We start from the raw sequence: 25025 nt of genomic DNA on the forward strand, positions 1-25025 counted from the left end.
CAGCTAATGAGTTAAATCCAAAGATCCAATGGACCCCAGCATAGAAAACTATGGGAACGGTGACATCCACCATTAAAAACTTTTAAAGGCCACAGAAGGTTTAGATCAAGCTGATATTGTGTTTTCCCTTCTTTAACGTATTTTTAAACTTTTGAACGGGTTGGATTTCAAATAAACATTATGGTGGGCCTTAGGATAGTTTCAACGGTGGGAATCACTCTCCCCACTGCTTTCTGTGGTGGGGTCCACTACAGCTTTTTATCTCCCTCATTCCTTGGCTCATGCTCTAAAATGATATCTCAAAATGGATGGGCGGTGTGGATACAACACATACATCATAGTGGGGCCCACATAACTTGGTAACGTCACTTCAGTAGCGTACTCGCTGCTCAACCTGGCAGTATCTAATCCGCGTCCCCTAAAATGAGATCACAAACCATGGACAGGGTGGATTCCATACAAACATCACGGTGGGCCCCACCTGGGTTCGGCGTCCCACTCTCTCGACTCCTTCCTCTTGCAGTTGAGTCGACTCGGAACCATTCAATATCCGAGACCAGACCCGGTTTGCCTCCAACGTTCTTGTGCGAACTGCTAAGAGCAGAGAAGAAATGCTTGGTGTGCGTACTAGGAGCTGGTGCGCCCACGAGCTCCCATCTTCGACTCCCCTCATCTCCACCTTCCAAATCCAAACCCTTCATCTTTCCATGCGCTGTCTCTCCTCTTCATTTTCTCCTTCTTTTAGGGCTTTCAGCGCTCTTGCTCTATCCTTCTGCCGCAACCACCACAGAACCCCACCCCCTTCTCATCCTCTCCTTCTCTCCCTCTTCTCTTCCGACCAAGACTCTAAGAAGACGGACCGTTCCCATCTCTTCTCTACGTCAAAACCCCGCCCTGTTGTTGCTGCTGCTTTCGTCGAACACCTAGAATCCAAGGACGGAGACGAGCTCGGAATCCCTGACCCTTCTTCATCCCTCGCCACTGCCGATTTTAGGTTGCTTCCGTCGCCTTCCTTCGAGGTGAAGGAGCTTGAAGATATTCCCGAACAGTGGAAGAGGTCAAGGCTCGCTTGGTTGTGCAAGGAGCTGCCCTCCCACAAGCCTGCCACTCTCATCAGGATCCTCAATGGTCAGCGCAAGTGGATGACACAGGAGGACGCCACGTATGTCGCTGTTCATTGTATGCGCATTCGGGAAAACGAGGCCGGTTTCAGGGTCAGTAGATGAAATTTCGCATCCCCTTTGTCTTGCACTCTATCTGTTTGTTGCTGAATGTTACCGACTGTTTCACTTGGAAGTATGCCTTTGTGAGGGAGTGATGATGAAACAAATCAATCTGCATACTAATTGGTCAAACTGGGATTTCATCTTTTAATTTTCTCTGCAAATTCAGATTGAATTGTCTGCGACATTGTCATCTAAAAAGTTCTGAAACTCATATCATCTCCCCAAATCACCTGCGACCCTATGGCTCAGTGGTAGACTCACAAGAGTTTCAACATGAGGTCATGTGTTCGAGCACCCATTGTGGTGTGAGTGCGTGGGCGTGCGAGTGCATGTGCAAAAAATGGTGTGAGTGCGCGGCCGTGGTGTGCGAGTGCATGTGCAAAAAATAAAAAAAATCCCCAAATCATTAAGAGAGTGGTTGATTTTTTTTTCTTCTTGCTTGTAATGATGTAAACTCCATAGAATAAGAAAAAATGTCAGAATTTTGTTGACGATGGAAGAGGTTAACCCAAGACTGATAAAACATATCAAGCTAGGCCCTTAAACCACTGGGGATTGTAAACAATCACGATCCCAAACATGAAGAACCTAACCAATTCCACCAAAAGTTAACTCTTAAACCATTGAGGATCATAACATACCACCGTGATAAGCAGTTGGCATCCATGACGTCCCCACTCTATGGCTACACTCGCTCTAGCCTATGTCTAGTTAACCGTTTCCACCTTGTAGCATCTCTTTGGTCTAGATTCCCCTTTCCACAGGTCGCCAAGGTATTCCGTATCGGTTACGGTGGCCGTAATGGTCACCACCATTACCTTTACGGGAATTGGCCCGCGTAACGGTTGAAAATTTTCTTTTGTTTGAAAATTTTGAAAAAATATCTAAAAAATCTAAAATAATGTAAATATTCCAAATATGTATTCATTTTTTGTTTTGAATAAGTTTATGGTAGTGTAATGGTCCACTCTTTGGTGAGAGTATTGTATCGGGTTGTTTAGTGAATTTGTGAACATGATTATATGTCTCTAATGTTTACACATCGCAATCAAGCATTAGAACTAGAAATCATTAAAAATGCATAATCTCTACTTTTTCAATTTTTTAAAAGCCAAAAAAAAAAATCAGAGCTTCTATGCGCTCAAATTACTTCTATCTACGGTTTTAATTTTAAAAACTATAGTAAGAGTGGTCGAAATCTGTTGTAAAATGATATATGAGAGTTTTTGGAATGAGAAAAGTGAAAAAATGAGGAGAAAAATGAATTTAAATAGAAAAAAGTTGTGGTTTTTCGACTATTACGGGGGTAACAGTTGTTATGCCCCGTAACAGCCTTTACTGCCACGATAACGACTGATACGGTCCCAAAAAACCAACCTCCCCGTTTCACCCCTGTATCGCGTAACGGTTATGGCCGTTACTTATATGTATCGGCTTTCACGGGCATATCGCCCATTTGGGACTCACATATGAGACATGGTGTTGGCTCTGATGCCAAATGCTAAGAATCCAACCTATATGCCAAAAGCCCTAGGATAAATAGAACACATCAAGCCAGGCCCTTGTACCATTGAGGATCGTAACATACCGTCATGATAAGTAGCTGATATCCACGTCAGCCCACTTCGTGGAAGCACTTGACATTTGTCTAGGTGGCCCTGCCCCACCTTGTGTGGACTTCCACTTTGGGCTAAGTTTCCCTTTCCATAGGTCGCTGCCTCTGGTACTTGAATACGAGACATGGTGTTGGCTCTGATACCAAATGTTAAGAACCTAACCAGTATGCCAAAGGCCCTCGGACTGATGGAACACATCAAGCTAGGTCCTCAAGTACATTAAACGGTGTCCAGTTACTCTCCTACTGTAACAAACTATGGAGAGATTCATTGAAAAGATTGAGTCCCTCTTTAGCTGCCTTAAATTCCACCTCATCAGAGTCCCCATTTCTGGATGGATCCAATAATTGCCATGTGATAGATAGGTTGAATTGAATGAGTATTGTGAAATTTTTGCTTGCATGTTGGTTTAGTAGCATGGTTTAAAATATCCTCAGTACTGATTTGACTTGGTGCCTTGAGCGAGATAATAGGCCTGATTCAAATGTGGCAGGAACTAGGCATGAGTTGGACGCCTCGTCTATATTTTGATAGAGTGGTTCTAGAAAGCCTGTTGGTTCACGTACTTAATTCTTGTCAACTATTTTAACTTAGTGATAAAATACCAATTAAATATGGAAATAAAGTAAAGAGTCCAATTTCTATTGGCTACTATATACATCAACTTTGGAACATACACAACTGTATAGGTGTTTTCGGTTTGTACAACTGTGCAAAGTCCTTCACTAATTATGGTTTGTGGGTAACCCAAATAAGGCTATATGGCTGGACTTATGGCCAGAATTCAGTTGGTGGGCTCCGTAGTCCAACCAATTGGTGATGTGGACCATTCAATTGGTTATTATAATTATTTTTTTATTTGATAGATAACGATGTATTAAGAGAAGAAAAATTACAAAAGGAGAAGAATCTGCTGAGAGGGCAGAAACTCCTTACAGACCAATGAAACAAAGATCCTGACCCTTTAGCCTATCTACTTGGGACGCCCATTCGATCAAGAGGCATTTAGCTCTAGAAGTAACCACATGAACTGACTTTGAAACATCCAAAAAACATCTCTGATTTCTTTCCTCCTAGACTGCCCACCAAACCGCGAGAATACCCATCCTCCATAATATGGTTTTGAGATTACCAAAACTGACCCCGTGCCAAGCTTGAAAGAAATGAGCTGCCGATCTGGGTGCGCACCAATTGACGTTAGACCGGAAGCAGAACTCGGCCCAGATTAGAGAAGAGAAAGGACAATGAAGCAGAAGATGATCGACAGACTCTTCATTTCGCATGCAGCAAAAGCAAATGTTGACAAGAACCATACCTCTTTTGCGCAGGTTATCAACTGTGAGAATTTTCTACTTACACACAAGTCAACTGAAAACCAGGAACTTTGGCGGGGCTAGATACTTCCAGATACAGCAGGCATGCTGGAGATCAGGAACCACCGGGCTGATAAGAAGCATTTTATACAGGGATTTAACGGAGAAAGCACTATCCTTTTCTAGTTTCCAAATTAAGGAGTCTTCGGCAGACTGATTTGGGGATGCTGCAGCGATGCAATCCAATATATCCACATATTCAGCGATTTCCCAATCTTGAAGATTATGTCTGCACGACAGATTCCACACGATTCTGTTTCCAATGAGGTCATAGCAATTGGCTACAGAGATATCCTTTGAAGGGGCTGGGAGATATATGTTTGGGAATCTATCTTTCAGGGGAGAGTTGCCAACCCAAGTATCAATCTAGAAGCGAATGTTGGAACCCTTATCGAGGTCGAAAGCAACACCTTTTAGGACTTCTTTTTGCTGCTTTAGAATACCTTTCTAGATAGCCGACGCCTTGTAGGCTGATGACAAATTGGTCCACCAACCTCCCGGAGATTTACCATATTTGCTCTTAATAACAGAGTTCCAAAGGGCCCCATTATCTGTCCCTAATCTCCAAATCCACTTCCCGAGGAGAGCCCGATTCATAACCTTCAAATCTTTAACACCTGCGCCACCTACTCTATAATGAGTACACACCTCTTTCCAGTGTAGGTGGATCTTCTTCTCTTCCCTGCCATGTCATAGAAAGCGCGCCTTAATTTATCGAGAGTATACATAATCTGGCCTGGGCATCTGAACAGGGACATGAAGTAAAGCGGCAAATTTGAGAGGGCAGCCTTAACAAGGGTAAGGCGACCACCCAGCGACAAGTAGCGACATTTCCATCTTGCCAAATATTTCTGAACTCTCGAGATGACCTTATCCCAATAGAACTTTGGAGGACTGCCCATGCATAGAGGAAGCTCCACGAAGGTCGACGGAAGGGGATGTTAACCTCGAACATCTTTGATTTGGCGAGATTAACTCTCAGGCTCGACACAGCTTCAAAATAGCAAATTGTTGTATGCAGGTTTTCCAACAACTCTGGGATAGCTTTGGAAAAAATCAGCGTGTCATCTGCGAACTGAATGTGCGATATAGGACTTTGCTCATCCCTTTGATTTTAATGCTGCCTAGGATGCCGATAGAAAGGCCTTTAAGGAGGAGCCTAGAGAGGGCCTCGGCCACCCTGAGAAAGAGGAAGGGAGAAAGGGGGTCGCCTTGCCGAAGACCTCTTGAGCTCTTAAAGAACCCTTTGGGAGACCTATTAAGAAGAATTGAGAAGTGCCCCGAGCCGATGCATTCTCCTATCCACTTGCACCAATTTTCCCCAAAGCCCATTCGCTTCATCATGTAAACCAGAAAATTCCAGTCCACATGATCTTAGGCTTTCTCGATGTTTAATTTGCAAACTAGACTCTTCACCCCGGACTTGTGGCTGAAATGTAGACATTCGTTGGCTATTAGAGCGCTATCAATAATTTGCTTCCTAGATATAAGAGCGCTTTGGTTGCCTGAGATAACCTTGCCAATAACGTTCTTGAGCCGGGACACAAGGACTTTCGCCAGAATTTTCTAGGGTCTTCCTACCAAACTAATTGGTCTGAAGTCTTGGAACGAGGCAACCCCTGACATTTTGGGAATAAGGGCCATAAAGGAAGCCCCTAAGCCCTTTGACAATCTGCCTCTGTCAAAAAATTCCTTGAAGAAGGCCATAACATCTGATTTGATGACCTCCTAGAAACTTTGGAAGAACATGATTGGGAAGCCATCCGGGCCCGGAGCATCTATAGCTAGCTTCACCTCTTCCACGGAGAACAGAGCTTCCAGCTGAGAGGCTTCATCAGACGAGATGCTGTCTATATGAAGCTGGTCCAATCTAGGACGCTGCCACTCTTCACCTTTGAGGAGAGAGCTGAAGTGTGAGATCGCCTCTTTGGCGATGGAATCTTTGTCTTCAATCTTGATGCCATTCACGACAATGCGGGAAATTTTGTTACAACTGGCATGCATGTTGGCTAATCTGTGGAAATACCTGGTATTGTTGTCTCCCTCCTTGATCCACTTCGCTCTAGACTTATGCTTCCAAGAAATTTCCTTTTCGAGAGCCCTCGAGGAGAGAGATTGAATCAGCTGGATTCTTTTTACCATTGACGCAGGGGACATGGGAGAAGATTCGGTTTCCAGATCTATCCTGTGCAGCTCAGATAACAACGAGTTTGTTTCTTGTTCTCTGTCGCGAAATTCCTTCTACTTCCACTGCTTCAATAGCCCCTTCAGCTGTTTAAGTTTGGAAAACAAAGAATACCCTGCAAAACCATTGACCTAAAAAGCAGCCCACCATTCAGCTATCATTTGGTAAAATCCGTCTATTCTAAGCCATGAGGAGTCAAACCTCAAGGGCTTTGGCCCCCAATTCTGTTCCTCATTCGAGAGAAGGATGGGAGAGTGGTCGGATGTAACTTTGGGGAGAGCAGATTGAGCGACCGCAGGATAAAGATCGAGCCAGTCATTGGAGAGGAGAAATTTGTCCAAGCGAGAGAGAATAGGAGAGGCTTGACCGTTGGACCATGTGAATCTGGAGCCTAGCAGAGGAAGGTCCACTAGCTCCTGATCTTCGATCCATTGCGAGAAGGAGGCCATCGCAGGGGAGCTGCACTTCTCGTGAGATTTCTCTTCCACAAATCTGATGACATTGAAGTCTCCCACGATGCATAAAGGGCCATGAAAACTTTGACGGATGAAGCTCAATTCCTCCTAGAAGGCTTTTTTGCTGGCATCTAGGGTAGGACCGTAAACAGAGGCGATGAGAACCTGGACGCCTGACGATATCTCTTGCAGGATAACTGAAACAGAAAAGGACCCAACCCAGCTACTCTGCAGAGATCACTGAGACGTCCTCCAAGCAAGGAGGATACCTCCTGAACTGCCAATAGAGTCCAGCGCCCTCCATTTATCATTTGTAGCCTTCCATAGAGTACCCATCAGCCTATTATCAAAGTGGTGAACTTTTGTCTACTGCAGATAGATGACATCTGGACTCTGTCTGCTATAGAGGTCTTTGATGAGGTATCTCTTATGTTTGGACCCCACTCCCCTAACATTCTAGGAGATGATCTTCATTTGGTTACCAGACTGCCCCGAGTGCCCTGGTTTGCCATGGATAGGTTAATCGAGTTCGGCTCACCGGAATGCGATTTGAGGTACTGTAGATTTCTGTTGCTACATGACCTAGATATACGTCGTTGAGGGGAAGGCGATATTGAGAGATGCCTCCCACGCGACTCTACACATTGAAATAGGGCAATGAAGTCCTCAGGACGATCCCCGAAGGACAGGCCTAAGGATCTCCTTACATGGCCGATAGCATCCTTGATCCACTTTTTCTTATGGATAATGTCGACCATCTTCGCTCTCTAGATAGCGTCTATGGACTTGAGACCATATTCTTTGATAGAGGCCTGATCTAAGCTTTCACAGCACTAGAGGGGCTCAACTTTTATAATCTCGACTCCACTGTCCTCCTGAAAAAGCGTGAGAAGGCCATGGTTTGTCTGATTAGAGGAAAGCGGAGGGGCCGGAGGGGTCACTGGAGATAGGCGAGGATGGATTCTCTGATTGCGTGGAGAAATTGTCGAAATCGGCTCTGACAAGAGGGGGCCAAGATCGAGTGGAACGGGCGGGATTGAGCTCTGGAGTGGCGCCTCGGGCTATCCGGAGAGGGGACAACATCTTCGGGTGGAGGGCTTGAGACGGAGGGGAGCGCTTCTCTTTGGAGTGACTGGGAAAAGGGATCAGTAAGCGAGAGGGACTCGGGTCTGGAAGGGCAGGGTAGTTAAGATTGAAGAGGGTATCCGACTCTGCTAGATTAGGATCCAATTCATGGGACCCGGGCCGCCCTGAGAAACAAATAGCTCGAACAAAGTAGGGTTCAGGTTCGGGTCTCGCACGATGGACTCCTGAGGCGGGTTGAAAACTCCCACGTGCGCTCTGAGGATGGTCGTCTTTTCGACTGTGATGAAATGGCTGACATGTCTCAATCTCTGCTGCCCTTTCCGACGAAGTGGGGGCGACGTGGAGTTGGGATCTCAAGATTAGCACCCGAGGCAGTAGTGAAGAGGCCACGTGTTTGGGCGAGTGCGAGATGAGGGCCAGGCGTCGTCGCCTTATCGACACGCGTCCCACGTTGGGATGGGAGACTGACAGAGGCGTCAGGGGCGTCAGCTGGGTCAGAGGGAGATGGGAACGGTGGTCCCTGGGAGCATGGAATACGTGCACCTTCCTATCCCTGGACCGTGGCCAACACCATGAATGGAGGGGCGACTTCCTTAGTCCCTTTGGATGGGAAGCTTTAACGATCTTCCTTCGGCGAAGATCTGGATGTGGTTTGGGAGCAGCTTTCGCGCACCCTGGCAACAACCATCTCTTCGTCGTTCTTTGTCAATGGGTCGACTTCGATGAAGGATCCAAGTAAGGAGGCGGCTGATACGAAGAAATCTCCAAAACAGAGTTCCAGGGGGATCCACCAGATGAGGATCCAAACGTCTTCCTTACCGAAGATAGAAAAATCTTCCCATGTTTGGGCTCTAAGAAATGGACCATCTGAATGGATAGCTCTTGCCATTAGCAAGCTATCGGTATTCAGGCCTAGAGCAACTTTACACCATAGCTCGTTGTACCCGATCGGTTTTATGGAGTAAGAATCTGTTCGGATTCTAGTGCAGCCATCGATCCAAACTCTAACTTGAGAGATGGATGCCCCCTCTTTGGTTTTAATTACAACCAAATCCAGCAAATCCTTCATCGATCTCTCCAGTCGCTCTTGAGGAATATGCAAGCCTTGAGCGGAATCAAACTCCACCAAGCTCTTGACTTTGCCCTAATTTGGATCACGAGAATCAGATGTGGAGGGATGGTTGGGGTTGAGAGGCTCTGACGAGGTTGGTGACCCTGCTCGATCGAGAAGAATTTCCTTGAAAGAGAGGGGATTGGTCCGGGTCACACCAACTTGATGTGTATTCCTTTGCACCCTGTTGGGTACCGTGGGGGCTGAGGGAGCTGGTTTCCTGCAATGCCGTTCTGGGCGGAATCGTGCCCTTTGGACCAACAGAGGATTCCCGCCGAAGCTCTCGCCATGGAGCATGAGTACTGCTCTGGAGAGTTCTACCTCTGAACTCATCCTGATAAGGGCGAAACCTCTATACTCACCGCTAGTTTTATCTCTCGGCATGACTACGTCCATCACTGTACCTGCTCTCCCGAAAACCCGAGAAAGGTTGATGGGGAGCCACCCTTTCGGGTACCCTCTCGCGAACAGGGTAGGATAGGACGCGAATCTGCTCGCTTTTTTGCCCCAGTTAGAGCTATTCCTCTTATGCCGCACAACTTCTTTCCATTCTCCTTTTCCGACTTCCCCCTCGGACTCGGTTGGGGCTCCTTCAGATTTCCTGGTACTTTCGTCTGTGTCTCTGGAACCATCAGCGACTTCCTTTGATGTCGCCGGCATCATTGCCCTCTTCGTCGGCGCTGTCATCTCATCGTCGTCATCGTTGTCGTCATTGGAAAATCTAAAAGAAGTACCTTTAATTATTATGTGTTTGTAAAACATGTGGATCACACAGTTCAATCAGACCACCAATCTTGGTCGAACGCTAATATGGACCATTGATAAGGCATTGATCTTCCATTAGATCAATATTGACTCCTGATATGATCTAGATATTCAATCTGGATGGTAGGATGGTCCAAATCTTCAATTGTGACGGATGTATTGTTCGGATATTCAATCTGGACAGTTTGATTTGCTAGATCTTTTATGAGAATCCTGGGATTGGCTTGCTATATGATCCGATGGTCTTATCTTTGATCCTCCAGCAATGGGACCACTTTGTGGTCGCTCATTGGGTGATTGATCTGTTCTGCACCGTAAGTGTTCATTGACCTTCAAACATCACAAAAAATTAGTAACTATTTTACTTTCAACTGCAGGGAACTTGGTTGATTATGACCAATGGTTGGTAGCAATGTCTGAATTTATGTTGTTCCAATCATTTTTTGAAACCATTTTTTTTTTTTTTTTATATTGGTCATTGAATTCCTTGATTTTGTTGATTGAGGTAGATTTGCTCAGCGAAATTGGCACTATTTAATTTCAGGTGTATAAATGGATGATTCAGCAGCATTGGTTCCAATTTGATTATGCTCTTGCTACCAAGCTAGCTGATTACCTTGGCAAGGATCGGAAATTCTCCAAGTGCCGAGAGATATTCAATCAGATAATTAACCAGGGTCATGTGCCAAGTGAATCTACATTTCATATCCTGACTGTTGCATATCTTAGTGCGCCCATTCAAGGTTGCTTGGAGGAAGCATGTGGTATTTACAATCGTATGATTCAGTTAGGCGGCTACAGGCCTCGGCTTAGCTTACACAATTCTCTTTTCAGAGCTCTTGTCAGTAAACCAGGAGGTTCATCGAAATATTATTTGAAGCAGGCGGAATTCATTTTCCATAATCTGGTGACGTCTGAACTTGAAATACATAAGGAAATTTATGCTGGCCTTATTTGGCTTCATAGCTATCAAGATATCATAGATATGGTAAGGATTGCAGCTTTGAGGGAAGAGATGCACTGTAAAGGAATTGAAGAGAGCAGGGATGTGCTTGTCTCTGTGATGAGAGCTTGTGCCAAGGAGGGGAATGTGGAGGAAGCAGAAAGAACCTGGGCTAAACTCCTAGGGTCTGGTTGTGGTCTGCCTTCTCAAGCTTTTGTTTATCGAATGGAAGTTTATGCGAAAGTTGGAGAACCCATGAAGTCATTGGGGATATTCAGGGAGATGCAGGATCTTGTTGCATCCACTAGTGTTGTGGCTTATCATAAAATCATTGAGGTAATGTCAAAAGCCCAAGAGACAGAAATTGTTGAAACTCTTATGAGTGAATTTCTAGACAGTGGGTTGAAGCCTCTTATGCCTTCCTATATTGATATGATGATTATGTACTTTAATCTGGGCTTGCATGATAAGCTGGAATCTGCATTCTCTCAGTGCCTCTTGAAATGCCGTCCCAACCGAACTGCTTACACTATTTACTTGGATTCTCTGGTAAGCACTGGCGGTCTTGAGAAGGCTGAGGAGATCTTCAATGAAATGCACATGAATGCAGCAGTTGGTGTTAACAGCCGATCATGCAACATTATTTTAGGAGGATATCTTGCTTCTGGGCAGTTTGTGAAGGCTGAAAAGCTTTACGACATGATGTGCCAGAAGAAATATGACATTGATCCTCCACTAATGGAAAAAATTGAGTATGTTCTAAGCCTGAACAGAAAGGTAGTTAAAAAGCCGATAAGCCTGAAACTCGACAAAGAACAACGTGAGATTTTGATTGGTTTGCTGTTAGGTGGCGTACGATTAGATTCAGATGAAGAACGGAGGAATCATGCAATCCATTTTGAATTCAACGACAGTTCTGATGTCCATAATCTTTTGAGGATACATATACATGAACGCTACTATGAGTGGTTGAATTCTGCTAGCAGGCTAAGCAATGGAAATGATGATATACCATTTCGATTTTCTACTAGTGCACACTCTTATTTTGGATTTTATGCTGATCAATTTTGGCCAAAAGGCCGACCCATGGTTCCAAAGCTCATCCATCGGTGGTTGTCAGCACGTGTCTTAGCATACTGGTACATGTATGGTGGCCACAGGAGCTCCTCGGGGGATATTTTACTCAAGCTGAAGCATGCAAGCCATGAAGATGTTGAGAGGATTGTCAAGACACTGAAAGAAAAATCTTTAGACTGCAGGGTTAAGAAAAAGGGGAGTGTGTTTTGGATTGGTTTCCAAGGAAGCAATGCTGTGTGGTTCTGGAAACTGACAGAGCCTTACATTGTGGATGATTTAAAAGACCTTCTAAGTGTGGATGGTCAAACATTGATAAATGGAGCAGCAGAAGATCAATATGTTGGCTTTGACACCGAGTCCGATTCTGACAAGCAGCCTTCAGGTTGCAGTGGTGATGAGAATTTCTTTGATTGCTTTCAACATGACAGTGCAAAGGACACCCAGGACTGATGGCACAAGTGTACACTTTACCATAGGTGCTTCTTGTTTTTGACCCATCTCACAGGTCTTAAGGTTGGTATGACAGTTTTGAATATAGTAACAGAGTGTCACTGGTTTACAAATGCCTCTCCATCTGGATAGACTTTTCATTGTCATGGGTTTCAAGCTGTATTTCAAATTGTTTATCTTAGGACTTGCAATTTGAAGCGATTCATGAAGAATCTTTGTATTTCTATCATGTTATATATACTAGTTAGAAAATCAAAAATCTGTTAGAATGACAGTTTTGAATATAGTAACAGAGTTTCACTGGTTTACGAGATGTTTCTATATGCGGATAGACTTTTCATTGTCATGGGTTTTGAGCTGTATTTCAAGTTGGTTATCCTAGGACTGGCAATTTGAAGCAATTCATGAAGGATCTTTGTATTTTTATCATGTTATATTTACTAGCTAGAAAATCGAAAACTAGTTATTTCCCTTATCGTAGCCATTTGAAGCAGCTGATTTTGTACAAAATCAGAGTTCCAACTGGCTAATCAGAGGTTGGCATTGATTTGTGTGAGTTCTGACTTTATCAATGTTTTTGGACATTTGAGTGTGATTGATCTTCTGATCGGCCTACTTTATTTAGTACAACTCAATTACACTTCCCATGGACTAAGGGAAGAGAAGATGGTGATGCCAAGACTTAAAATTATAGGCTCCTTTTCTCATTCTCAAATGATCAATCTTTCACTTTTTGGTTGTCTAAATTCCACATCCATCAGTCTGTTATGCTTATGACTGAGTATGCATGGCAATGCATTAGAAGAGGTTCATGTTTTGGGATATGTACACTGGAAACATGTTGTAGGCTCAAAGACGGTCCACCAAACATTTTCCAACATTGTCAGTATTTAAAGGAAAACCCTTGAGAAGGATTTTCCAACATGTCCGTATTGAAAGGACAGCCCTAGGGTTCAAGCCCATGCTTCAGTGGTGGACAGTACGTTTCCACATTGAGAGGTCTTGGGTTTGAGCCCATGCTTACCTATCAAAAAAAGAAAAGAAAAGAAAAGTTAAGGACAGCCCCCATGGATCTGTTTAGCAATTATCTACTTCAGGAAGATCTACAAATCCATTGGATCTTATTGAGCATTCAAGGTTCTTCCCTTTGCAGATTGCCACTTTCTTGTAGGTAAGGCTTTCAAAATCATTTAATCTTCTTGAGCATTCAAAGTTCTTCTCTTTGCAAATGGCTACTCGGGCAACTTATTTTGGACTTGTAGAACAGAAACATGTGCATGGCAGACATGCGCGATCCAGTCTGTTCTTCTATTGGGCCTTACAGATGGTTGTACTCGTACCCCAAGAATCACGCTGGTCTTAAGGGGATGCTCATTGACTGCGGACCAAAGGTTGCACTTTTGTTCTCCCCCTTCTTGCAGTCCATTTGTAATCCTGATGCCCACGAATTTTTCTATCTCTGAAAATTTTGATGACCCATCCATAGTAGGTCCAAGCCAATGATCAGTGGAATATTGCATCATTGTGCAAGGATGAAATCAGAGTGCTGATCCTAGAAGGAAAAGAAAGGGGAAAAAAAGAAAAAAAGAAAGAAAAAAAGAAAGAAAGCAAGAATCACAAAAAGCCACAGCGCCAAATCCTTTGCCCTATGTAGCAAGATTGAAAAACCATGTGATTCCCAGATTACTAAGCACAATTGAAACTCCATCCACTTAGCATAGGGCTGTCATTGTCAATGACTCGGATTCGGTTCATGTACCCGTTAACTGTATCAGGACTCACTAGACTAACTGAATCCATTTTGAATGGGTTGGGAAACAGATGCCATTAGCAAGGCACCAATATAAATCCAACTGGATTCAGGTACGTGAATGGATGCTTGATGGTTGCAAGTCTGATAAAAAGCCTTGATTTGAATTTATATATATAACATCTGATCTAGCATTCGGGTTGTAGCACTTTCTCATGGCTTTTGATTCACATTCCATCTGAATTTTCCTCTATTTTGTCTGTTAATCAGAAATGTACTAGTTCTGCAATCATCTCTTGAGAGCAATGTTTGTATTTCTGTAGTGCTGATGGTTTTCTTTTTCAGCATTCTAGAAAGGAATTTCATCCCATTTTGATCGCTTGAATCAAGGAATTCCAGTGATTGCTTTCTTGCTCTTAAATTCAGCTTTTGAAGCTTTCAGGCAAAGGTTGTGTTTCTTCATCAACAAAACATTTCATCTGGCAGAAAATTTCAAAAACCTGAGGATGAACAGAAGAATGGCTGACATTTCTGCAACGCCTTTGAAAACTTTGGCCTCCTCCATAACAGTATCTCGCTGTGTCCTGCTTATCTTCAAATTCCTGAAAATGACTGCTCATCTTTGAAATAAATAGTTCAACCCAATTTTAAATTACACATACGGCTTCCATCATTAACTTCATCATCGCAAGGGACACAATATGGATGCATCTCATTGTCCAACATACCAGGAGCTTCAAAGCAGGAGAGGAACTTCAGAACAGAGAACCACCTTGGATGGATGATTCATGCAACTACGTTCAAGAACTTGCAAGGCATCCAACTGGCAGATGTAACTGGTACGTATTGAAAGAGACCATTCTCAATTCAAGAATATAGTGAACTCTATCCGTTTCGTTACATTTACAGTTTTTCTATGTACTGTTTGATGCATGATTGTATCATAGTCATATCTGGTGAATGAACAGTTCGTATCCTATCTGCATCTGCAATTTTGGTGATTCAGCAGTGGATAGGACCTCTTCCCTAGATTATGACAATGGCTAGATTATGAGGCCTTGTTCTAATTTAAATCTATACCACACAAAAAAAGAGAGTAAAAAAAAAAAAAGTTCCTCAATGAATGCTTTCTACTCACCTTTCAAAAGAAAGAAAGAAAGAAAGAAAGAAAAAAGAATCCTTTCTACCCATTTTCCATTGACTCAGTCAAGAACAAGAAGGAAAAAAAAAAATCTTCTGAGGCCCATGGTTTTTGTCTTAATTTTAATGACGGCATTTTTGTTTGATTTTGTGAATACTCGTTCGATTAAAATTCAGGATTCCAAATCCAACTCCAAGTTATGCCTTACTAGGCATAATACCGGCATAGAGAGGACTCCATTGAAAATCAAGAGAAAAAAAAGAAGAAGAAACAATTAGAGTATTATTTACACCTATCTTTATGGGATTTTCATGCAAAATTCCTCAAGAATTCTGATTTTACCTAACAATGGCTTGACTTTTTTAAACCTCAAATGTACTTCTTGGGATGAAAATGACTGAAATGCCCTTGTTTATTGTTGTTGTTAGTGTTGTTGTTGTTGTTATTATTATTATTTTCCTAAAAAGAAATGGAGTTGAGCATTGCGGGGCTGTCTGGTGTGTTTGGCATCCAAAGCTTTCAGCACATATGCCCAACCATGATGAGCAGACAAAAATCAGTCAGGTTCAATATTAGGTGGTGTGTGAATGACATCCAACCTGCCCGAGAAGTGTACCCCATCATAATGATCATATGGGACGAACATCGGACCGAAGACTGAAATGACCTTGGTTTTTTTTCTTTTTCTTTTCTTTAGTTGTGGAGTCCAACATTGTGGGGCCTATGTGGTGTATATGATACCCAACCCTTCCAACAGGTACACCCCACCATGATGAACAGCAACAAAGGTCAGTTCAATTGAATTATTAGGTGGGCCACACCATAAAACATAATGTACAACACCCAAAGAACTCAAAATTCACTTGTGGCCCACCTAATGATTCAATTTAACCTGTTTTTTTTTTTTTGCTCATTTGATCATCATGACAGGGTGCACTTGTTGGACGAGTTGGATGTCATGCATACCACATGGGCCCTGCAGTGCATGACTCCACTTGCAGGGAAACAATAAAAATAGAGAGCATTGCAGTCCTTTCATACCCCAAAAGGCACGGTTTGAGGCTAAAAAAAATTCAAGGCTTTGTTTCGTGAAATAAGAATTCTTGATGAATTTTGTAGTGAAATTCGTTCATCTTTATTGAATTTCGTAAAATAAGGATTCTTGATGCATGAATTTTTGGTGTGGGTGTGAGCATGTTGACAATGAGACCTACCTGATGAATGGCAATGGGCCAATCAGGTTCTGGTTCCCCTCTCAATACAACAATTCAGGTTTCAACTTGTTGTAGAGGCCCTAATTCACCAGCACAGCCAGCATCCTGATGCACCCTTCTCTACAACTACATCTCATGCCAATGGCTTAGCGATCCAAGCAATTGATCTGATGGGTCCACTGTGGATGGGGATAAAATCTCCCAGGTTGGATGATTCTGACCTTTCAATCAATATCCTGCAAATAGATGCCAAAAATTGGATGGCAAGGATCTTTTGGTTTGTGTGATCTTTGGTAGCTCCTATTCGACGCAACTAGCATCGGGTTGAAATTGTTCTCCACCGTTGACCGTCGAGAAGCCTATGATCATGACCCTTGAAGGCCTTGATTTTCAGCCCATCCTGTACGGATGGTCATTATTGACTTTGGAGGGCCATGATCGTGATTGTTTAAAGAATGGGCTTTCATCATGCATACCACGTGAAGAATCCTCCATCTCAGACCCACAACTCAACATAGTTTCCATATAGTAGTTTTCAATAGTTTTTTGTTATTATTATTATTATTTTTTGGGCACGTACACACACCCCACGCACTCACGCTAGTGGAATTTCACCACCTATGGATACTCCAACCCTTGACCAGGTGTTGAAACTCCTGAGAGTCTACCACCCGAGCAAGAGTAAGGATCCAGTTTTTTGTTATTTACATAAGAGTGGGTAGTCTTAATATTTTTTCTACTTAGCATGTGACCCACATTTCAAGCATCAAATATGTCAAAATGATATCAAATTGGGATTTGTTTGAAATCCCATTCGTTTATCTTTCAAACAAGTAATAATAAAAAATTAAAAATTAAAAATTAAAAACAGAAAAGAAAAAGAAAGAAAGAGAGATTCTTATACAATTAGAGTAAGGCACGCAAAGGGCTGGGCCACAAAATCAAAATTGCCTAGCCCAAAGACGATTGACTAGTTCAAAATCCAGGCCCTGGGCCCAGGCGCATTGCCAGGCCTAGTTAAAAATAAAGATATTTGTATCTCAGAAGTTTATAAACCTTCCCGGGTCTATTTTCCGAACTTGTAGATGGGACCAGATCCTGAATTTTAGGGCGACAGAAATCAGTGGGCTAGACTTGGATTTACCAGGATACATCACTTGACCCTGGTCTACGCATACCAATCCCTTATTTGAGGGGCTATTAATATCCATTCCCAAGGACGTTTGTACATCTTGTTCATTAATGCATAACCACATTCAAACTTCTCACTCCTTCATCCCATCCTGTTTTTCTCCACTCATTACACCCCTTTCTTCATTGACTCGGTGCATCCCTTTCTGTCCCTTTTGAGAAAACTTTGATATTACGACAGATTGTGATAGATGATACACATGCACTTAGAAATTATTTAAATATTGTTATATTCTATATTTGGTCATTCTTGGATTAACCAACCAAAAAATAAAACACGGAGGAAAATATAACATGCAGAAAGATCTTTAAAGATATTAGAAACACTTTTTACGGAAGCATAGTTGGCGCTGTGTTGTTAATACACATCATCTGATGATGGTGCACAGTTGAGAAGTCCAAAAGGCAGAAAGTGGTTGAGAGAAGCGGGATGGTTAAAAGAATATAAAGAGACAGAAGGATATGAAAGATCTGATGTGTCAATGATTCAGCTACCGTAACAATTGAAGTAAAGATGAAAAATATATATAGAATATTTATGTGGTAGAGAAATCTATAAATAATAAAGGAAATTCACAAAGCAAATCATCTCATATCAATCCAACAAATACAGTCAAATCTTATCTCAACTTATCATAATCTTTCAGCCTTGGCTCTATCTTAGAAGCCACGATAATCTCTTAGCTGTAATTCAAGTATGTACTCATACACTAAATTTTATTTAAAAAGTTTCCTTGCAATTGCATCTTGACCGGTAGTAAGTATTTCTCTCTTGTTTGACAACAAACCAAGTATAAAAAGTCATTTTGTTACAAAAGTCAAAGTTGAATCCATAATTGGAGGAATAACCTCACCTTCCATCTATCGCACCGGGTCATTCTCCAAAATAATTTACTAGTGGCAAAATTGGCAATGGATTTACTTAAATCTCAGCCATATACAATCAACCTATATTAGTACTTGGGGTCAAGTTGTTTGGTTAGAATCGAGCTGCACAGTTGGTTCTAGCAAATCCACACCACATGTGACCACAAAATATAAACCAAAAAAAGCACCGAACAGACATTGGAGGACATGGATTAGCTACTGACAGGTTGTGTAGATAGATTGGCTAGGGAAGTGATGTCACCCAGTTCCATGCGCCCCTCCATGATATATTTGTTGTATCCACACTGTCCATCATTTTATAGAGATCATTTTAGGGCATGATCCTAAAAATGAGGTAGATCCAAAGCTCATGTGGAACCCATCACAGGAAATAGTGGAGATTGAATGCCTACCATTAAAATCTTCTTAGGGGCCAATAAAGTTTCTGATCTCAAATAAACATCATGATGGCCCCAGGGAGGTTTCAACGCTAGGCATCACAATCCCCACTGTCTTCTGTGGTTGGTGTCCATTCGAGCTTTGGATCTACTTTATTCTTTGGGTCATGCCCTAGGATAATGAACAGTGTGAATACAACACATACATTATCATGGCGGGCAACGGAACTTGATGATGTCACTTCAGTAGCCAATACTCCACCTGTCAGTAGCTAATAACTAATTCAAATTAAACAGTCCAAAATTATGATTCCCAGAGTTTGCATGTATCATGATCTAAAAATTACGGTTATTTGATCAGCTGACTACCAGATTGGTTGGTATTTATTGGATCACTGGACGGGCTAAAAATGAAAAATAAAAATAAAAATCCAACGGCCTTATTTCAATAAACAAGTGTCCATGGATAAGATGTTAGGATTTTTCAACTAATCTGATTTTTTTGGAGTGTTGAGTAGCTACTGTGGATTTAACGATTTATTTAATTTTAATTGACCTAATTTGTGTGACGTGTACAACTTTTGAGTGCCTCTGTATCAAGCGTCATATACTCTCCCCTATGGAGGTTTGCTAAGGCCACACGCTTGTACAAGGCTAATAATCTACATCCGGTCAGATGTGCCAGCGTGGCAGGCTGGTGCCGTATCCAATCCATCCATCAGGTGGATCTGATGGTGTATCTGTTCTAGTAACAGTGGTGTGGCTTAAAATTTTTTTACCCAAGTTTTCCAATCCATGGATTAGTTTTTTAAATTGTGGCCCATCTGATTAATGGACGGATCTGATTCTGGGGCACGGACATAAAAATAGTGGGTTTTATGGCGGACGGTGGATTGGATACCGTACATATATGGCTGGCACAATAGTTGGAGTGTGCATGAGCTTCCTTGTACACGCGTGTAGTCTAGACAAGGTCCTTATTTTGTAACGTCATCTTGTCCTGAAATTTCATTGCTTGTAATATTTTCTCGAGATAGTTTGTGTTGCCCATGCCGCGCGACTCACGGTCCCATCACGTCTCGCTATATTGGAGACTCCACGTGCGAAGATGGTCAGATGATCCTAACCGCCCACAGTCTAGATGCTATGATGTACGGCCCACCGTAAAAAGCGTACCGTGAGCAGATGGTTCTAAACACCTCCGTTGTCTGGATGAATCTACAGCATCGTAAAGGAATTTATTCAATGATCTCTCTTTAGAGCCCAAAATCAAAGGTAAGGATCATCCCTGGATTGTGATTTGGACCACAGTTTATTCATGGCGGTAGAGATGCGGTTTGCCTGGAGCAACTACTACACGGGATCTATGGATTGCGTCTACCCTGCTAGGGGATTGCGTCTACCCTCCTAGGGGCTTTGTAGGGCTCATTGTGCAGGTCGTGTTCACATTCGTCCATTTATTTTCTAGATCATTTTAAGGGTTGTGTATGAATTCCACAAATTGATTTTGTCTAACCATGAGAACTTCATTCGCAAAGTAATAATTTAGCTAATTATTTTACTAAAGTTCTTAATTAAGACAGCATGTATATAGATCAAAGTTTCATTGATGATAGAAAATTTAACGCAAAGTTAGAAAATCTTTAAAGCTTATGTTCAATGGGTAAAACCAAATCACTAATATGTGGAAAACTTTGACACTAAAATTATAAATAACCTCATTCGGGATGTATTGACGTGGGTGTGTACTAACAAGCTAACCCAAAAAAAAACCCTCATCCAGGATGAAGAGTGTTGATCGTTACAATTAGAGAGTTGAGTTTTGAAACTCTTAACAAAATTTAGTCTATAAGCTAAGTGTTTTAAGTAGTAACAGAAACACTTGAATAATTTCACTTATATAAATGTAGAAGTCATGCCGTTTCTTATGGGACTTAAAGTTTTCTCATGATCATTCATGAAACAAGATAAGCACATGTCCATTAAAAGTGTTAAGCGAGTAATATGAGGTAACTCACATAATGCATATGCTATTATGTGTATGGTATATCTTCAATTGTGTTATTTAGGAATAACTGGTTCAAAGTTGTGGCTATTAGGAATTTCGACAAAATTTTAAAATACTTACACTAAGAAAATATTCAAATCGTAAGATATTTTTCTTTATGCATAAGAGTTGTCTTTTATCTTTAGCAGAATTTTTCTACTAGTTATTTTAATAATCTAAGTGGGGGATTGTTGAAATTTTTGGTTTAAAAATAAATAAAATTTGAAAATTTCATTCTCTCCAAAATAATTTTTGAAAAATCAAAGGAAAAGCAGACTTTCTTTAGTCCTACATTGGATAGAGTGTGAGAAAAATTATTGTTTATAAGTTATTGAGAAAGGGAGGATGAGATGCTTAGTTTGCGCATTCTAATGCGTAGCACTGGAACGCATGTGCGTTAGGGCTTGGGCATAGGCATGGGGGTGGGCAATGTGGCTGTATTGGCGTCAGATGACGCGCTTTGCACTTCACACGTGGTAATTGCTCCCTCACGATCTTACGCTAACCGTCGCGAGACATTGCGAGAAGAGAAGTGTGAGATGGTCTGGGTTTTATAGGCCACTAGAAACAGTCGGATCAATGGATCCAAAATCATTGACCATTATGAGAATGTCTAGTAGTCTTAATAGCCAAAACAGTTCGAAAATGGATGGGCCTTGATGATCCAGTGGTCAGATCATTAATCCAGCAATCTGAAATGTTTGGAAATTAGTGCCAACGGTCATAAACGTTTCACAAACGTTCTAAACTATTGATGACCACCTAGCAATGGTCCACACCTCAGATGCTATATAAACTAATCCATCTAGGTCTAAAATCATCCAAGTCTAATATATTTAATCAGAATCTGATCCGATCTCTTTAAACATTTTTCTTTTTAAGAAATTGCCAAGTAGTTAGAACATTGTTTGAGTCATTTAATTTAACCACTCAACAAATCTGCAAGAAGACAAACGACGTTAACCAAGTTCCCAAGTAAATCCCTTCGTGATTGTTGCATGTGGGATCTTAACGAGAAGAATTATCTCATCTTGGAAGCAATTCGCCTGTAACCCATCAGCAATCGAGAAGGGGGCGAATCAAGCTTTAAGGACATCGTATTCATACTTGATTCAGCTTGATGTTAATTTTAATATTTTTTGTTTTCGATTTTTCAATCTAATTTTTCCAAGAATGTGTATGCACAATCAACTTTTACAATTAGATGTACAATCCCATGTTAGTCCCGAGAATTTAAAAAAACCTAAGCTAACTTGTGATTCAAGTATGCCATGCCAAAGGAAACACTTGAGAGAGAGACATAAGCCCTCAATTTTTACAGGCCCACCATAAAGATTACATGAAATCCACTCTAACTATTGTATTCCAAATCAAAATGTAGGCTAGGGACAAAAAATAAAATAAAATCAAACCCCATCCTTTACTTAAGTGGGATACACCAAGTGAAAAAGTGTAAAGGATAAGCATTGTCCTATACATTGTTTCTAATTGTGTGGTTCACGTGAAGCATGAGTGGGACTGATTTTTAACTTTAGGCTAGCATAAGATGGCACACAAGGCAATTGAAATGGATTTCATATACATATCTCTATGGGCCCACCCAAGCAGCCTACCCCTTGCTCTCACCACCTCCGTTGACAAAACTAATAAAAAGGTCGTCGATTGATAACTAGTTAAATTAATGGGGGTATCTTATTGAAAATCTTTTTGAAAAAGGTACTAGGATGTAAATTTTGAATCATTTATAAGATTCCCTGTATAAAAATATATTATACATGCATATGGAATTATAACAGTAGGGGATTTTTAGTAGTAAATTTCCGTTTATATATATATATATATATATATATATATATATATATATGGAAAAGGTACTATGCGCTCGACCTCACAAGACCGTCCCATGAGGTCGAGTTGTGTGGGCTCAACCATGATGCGTTTCGAACATCTACCCCATCAGTCAGATGGACCATTCCATCATGGGCCTAGGTCTCAAAAATCAAGTCAATCTGTAATTTGTATGGGCCACACCACATATAGAAGTGGGGAGGGGTCGTGCACCATTAAAACATTCATAATCATTTTTTGGGCCCACCGACATGCGGTTTGCAAATCCAGCCCATCCATTATGTGTGTCCCACTTGGATGAGGGTTTAGAGGAAGTTTCAGCAGCATTAAAAACTCAGGTGGGCCCCACCAAGTGCTTTTATATGTTTTTGTCATGTCTTCACATGATTTTAGATGGTATGACCCACCTGAGTTCCGTATACGGCTGATTTTTGGGATATCCCATAATTTAGAGGGGACCCATCAAATGCACGATGTTGATGGTCGACACGCATTATGGTGGGGCCCACACAGCTTGACCTCACGGGAGCTTATCGTGAGGTCAAGCGCATGGTACCTTTTTCCCATATATATATATATATATATATATATATATATATATATATATATATTAAATGCTTTGATAAATTTAGGGTGCATTTGGTGGCATCACTAAAAGCAACTTCGGGTAGCTACTCTTACAAAATAGAAGCTATTGTTAAGCTTAGAATGACTTTTATTTGAAACTAGAAGCCCCTACCAAATGCACCCAAGCTTTTTAAGGAGTGAAATGACTAAAACGCCTGCATCTATGACTTCCTAAGCGGTGTGAATATCTGATTCAACCTCACCAACAAGTGCACCCTTTATGTTCTCACTAAACAAAACTCAGGCCAACCCAAGGAGGGCTTTAAAGTTAAACTAGTTAAGGCCAATATATTCAGAATTATTATGGAACTTTTGTGGTAAAAATCTCAACAATAAAAGCTAAAGACTAAACACAATGTTGAAATAGATTGGGGCTGTTTGGTTGTCCAATTTCCTATGAAATGTAAATAAATAAGTTATTATTATCATTTCCAAGTGTTTGTTTATTATGGTTCGTAAATCGAGAGTCAAATACACTTATGAAAGAAGTAAATTTTAATCATTTAATTTTTACATTAAAAAATCTTCATTGTAGTCAAATGAAACTGTTAAATCACTTAATTTTGAGAGTAAATAGTCATTACCTATTTAAAACCATAGAAAATGAAATGAGCCCCGAGTATCTTTCCATTTACCTGGAAATCCAAACCTTATATCTGGTGGGGCCCTATGTTAGATAGCCTTAGCTACAAAAACAAACATTTTGGCTGAATTATCTAAGCTATTCAATCAATATGCTTTTCTCTCGTGAATATGGATTATTGAGCCTTTTTAGTTTTACATTCATTTGAAGGCCATATATAGGTAGGACAGCTATTTTGCCCTTTTCGTGTGATCCCTTTTTCCAGCACAGATCATCCAAGTAAGGCCCACCAAATGGATTATTTGGATTCAAATGCATATTTTTGCACACCCCAAAACAGCAAAAAGGCTATAACAACAAGAGATAAAACTTACACTTTAAAAGATCAGTTAGCTCTGTAACTCCTTGTAGAAAATAGCTTATTCTACAAGTTTTGTTCGTGGTGCCAAAGTGACATCCAACCCGTCTATTGGGGTTGCGCCATGATTGGAAGCTCGAAAATCAGCCTAATCCAACCATTAAGTGAGATAACAAATATATTTGGAGTTTTTTGGACGTTTGCCCGTTGTTATCCATGATGTGTGGGCCACTAATGATTATATAGGCTTCATTTTTAGGCATGTCATTTTCATGGTACGCTCACGTAATGCATCAGGTTGGATGGCATATACATAACACAGTGACTCCTACAATAAAAAACAACGGACAACAATCCAAAAACTTTCAAATTCATGTGGTGGCCCAGGTAATGGTCGGATCAGTCTGATTTTTTTTGGGTATCCAATTTTCCCGGTGGAGACGCTGCTGGACAGGTTGGATGTCATACACACATCCTGTTGGGCCCCATGCACTACACCTGTAAAATAAGCTTATTCTATATATATATAAATTATAAAGGAACGGCCTCAAATTCCCCATAAAATGTAATATTGATATATTATGTTGATTGAAGCATGGCCCACCTTTCCCACAGATTATCTGGATTTTCTTGGTTTTATGCAACCAACCAATCACAGAAAAAATTCATTAAAAGAAAAACAAATACAACTATAAATATGAAGCTACAAAAACA

At 41.3% G+C, this 25025-nt stretch overlaps 1 protein-coding gene across 6 annotated transcripts; it reads left to right on the forward strand.

Moving 5' to 3' along the window:
- The first annotated feature begins 461 nt into the window (after window positions 1-461).
- Window positions 462-16651, forward strand: LOC131236718 (pentatricopeptide repeat-containing protein OTP51, chloroplastic-like). 6 transcript variants are annotated; one of them, XR_009166860.1, is made up of 4 exons: window positions 462-1214; window positions 10362-12350; window positions 14480-14876; window positions 16419-16651. XR_009166860.1 is itself a non-coding variant. In XM_058234104.1 (2 exons), exons 1-2 carry the CDS (start codon window positions 612-614, stop codon window positions 12285-12287), a joined length of 2529 nt encoding a protein of 842 aa, XP_058090087.1. In that variant the 5' UTR covers window positions 463-611; the 3' UTR covers window positions 12288-12596. The 6 variants fall into 6 exon arrangements, 1 of the variants encoding a protein (XP_058090087.1); XR_009166858.1 differs by lacking the exon at window positions 16419-16651 and having other exon boundaries at window positions 14383-15122; XR_009166859.1 differs by lacking the exon at window positions 16419-16651 and having other exon boundaries at window positions 14464-15121.
- Window positions 16652-25025: the final 8374 nt, after the last annotated feature.

This window comes from Magnolia sinica, chromosome 2 (assembly GCF_029962835.1).
Source record: "Magnolia sinica isolate HGM2019 chromosome 2, MsV1, whole genome shotgun sequence".
NCBI classification, from domain to species: domain Eukaryota; kingdom Viridiplantae; phylum Streptophyta; class Magnoliopsida; order Magnoliales; family Magnoliaceae; genus Magnolia; species Magnolia sinica.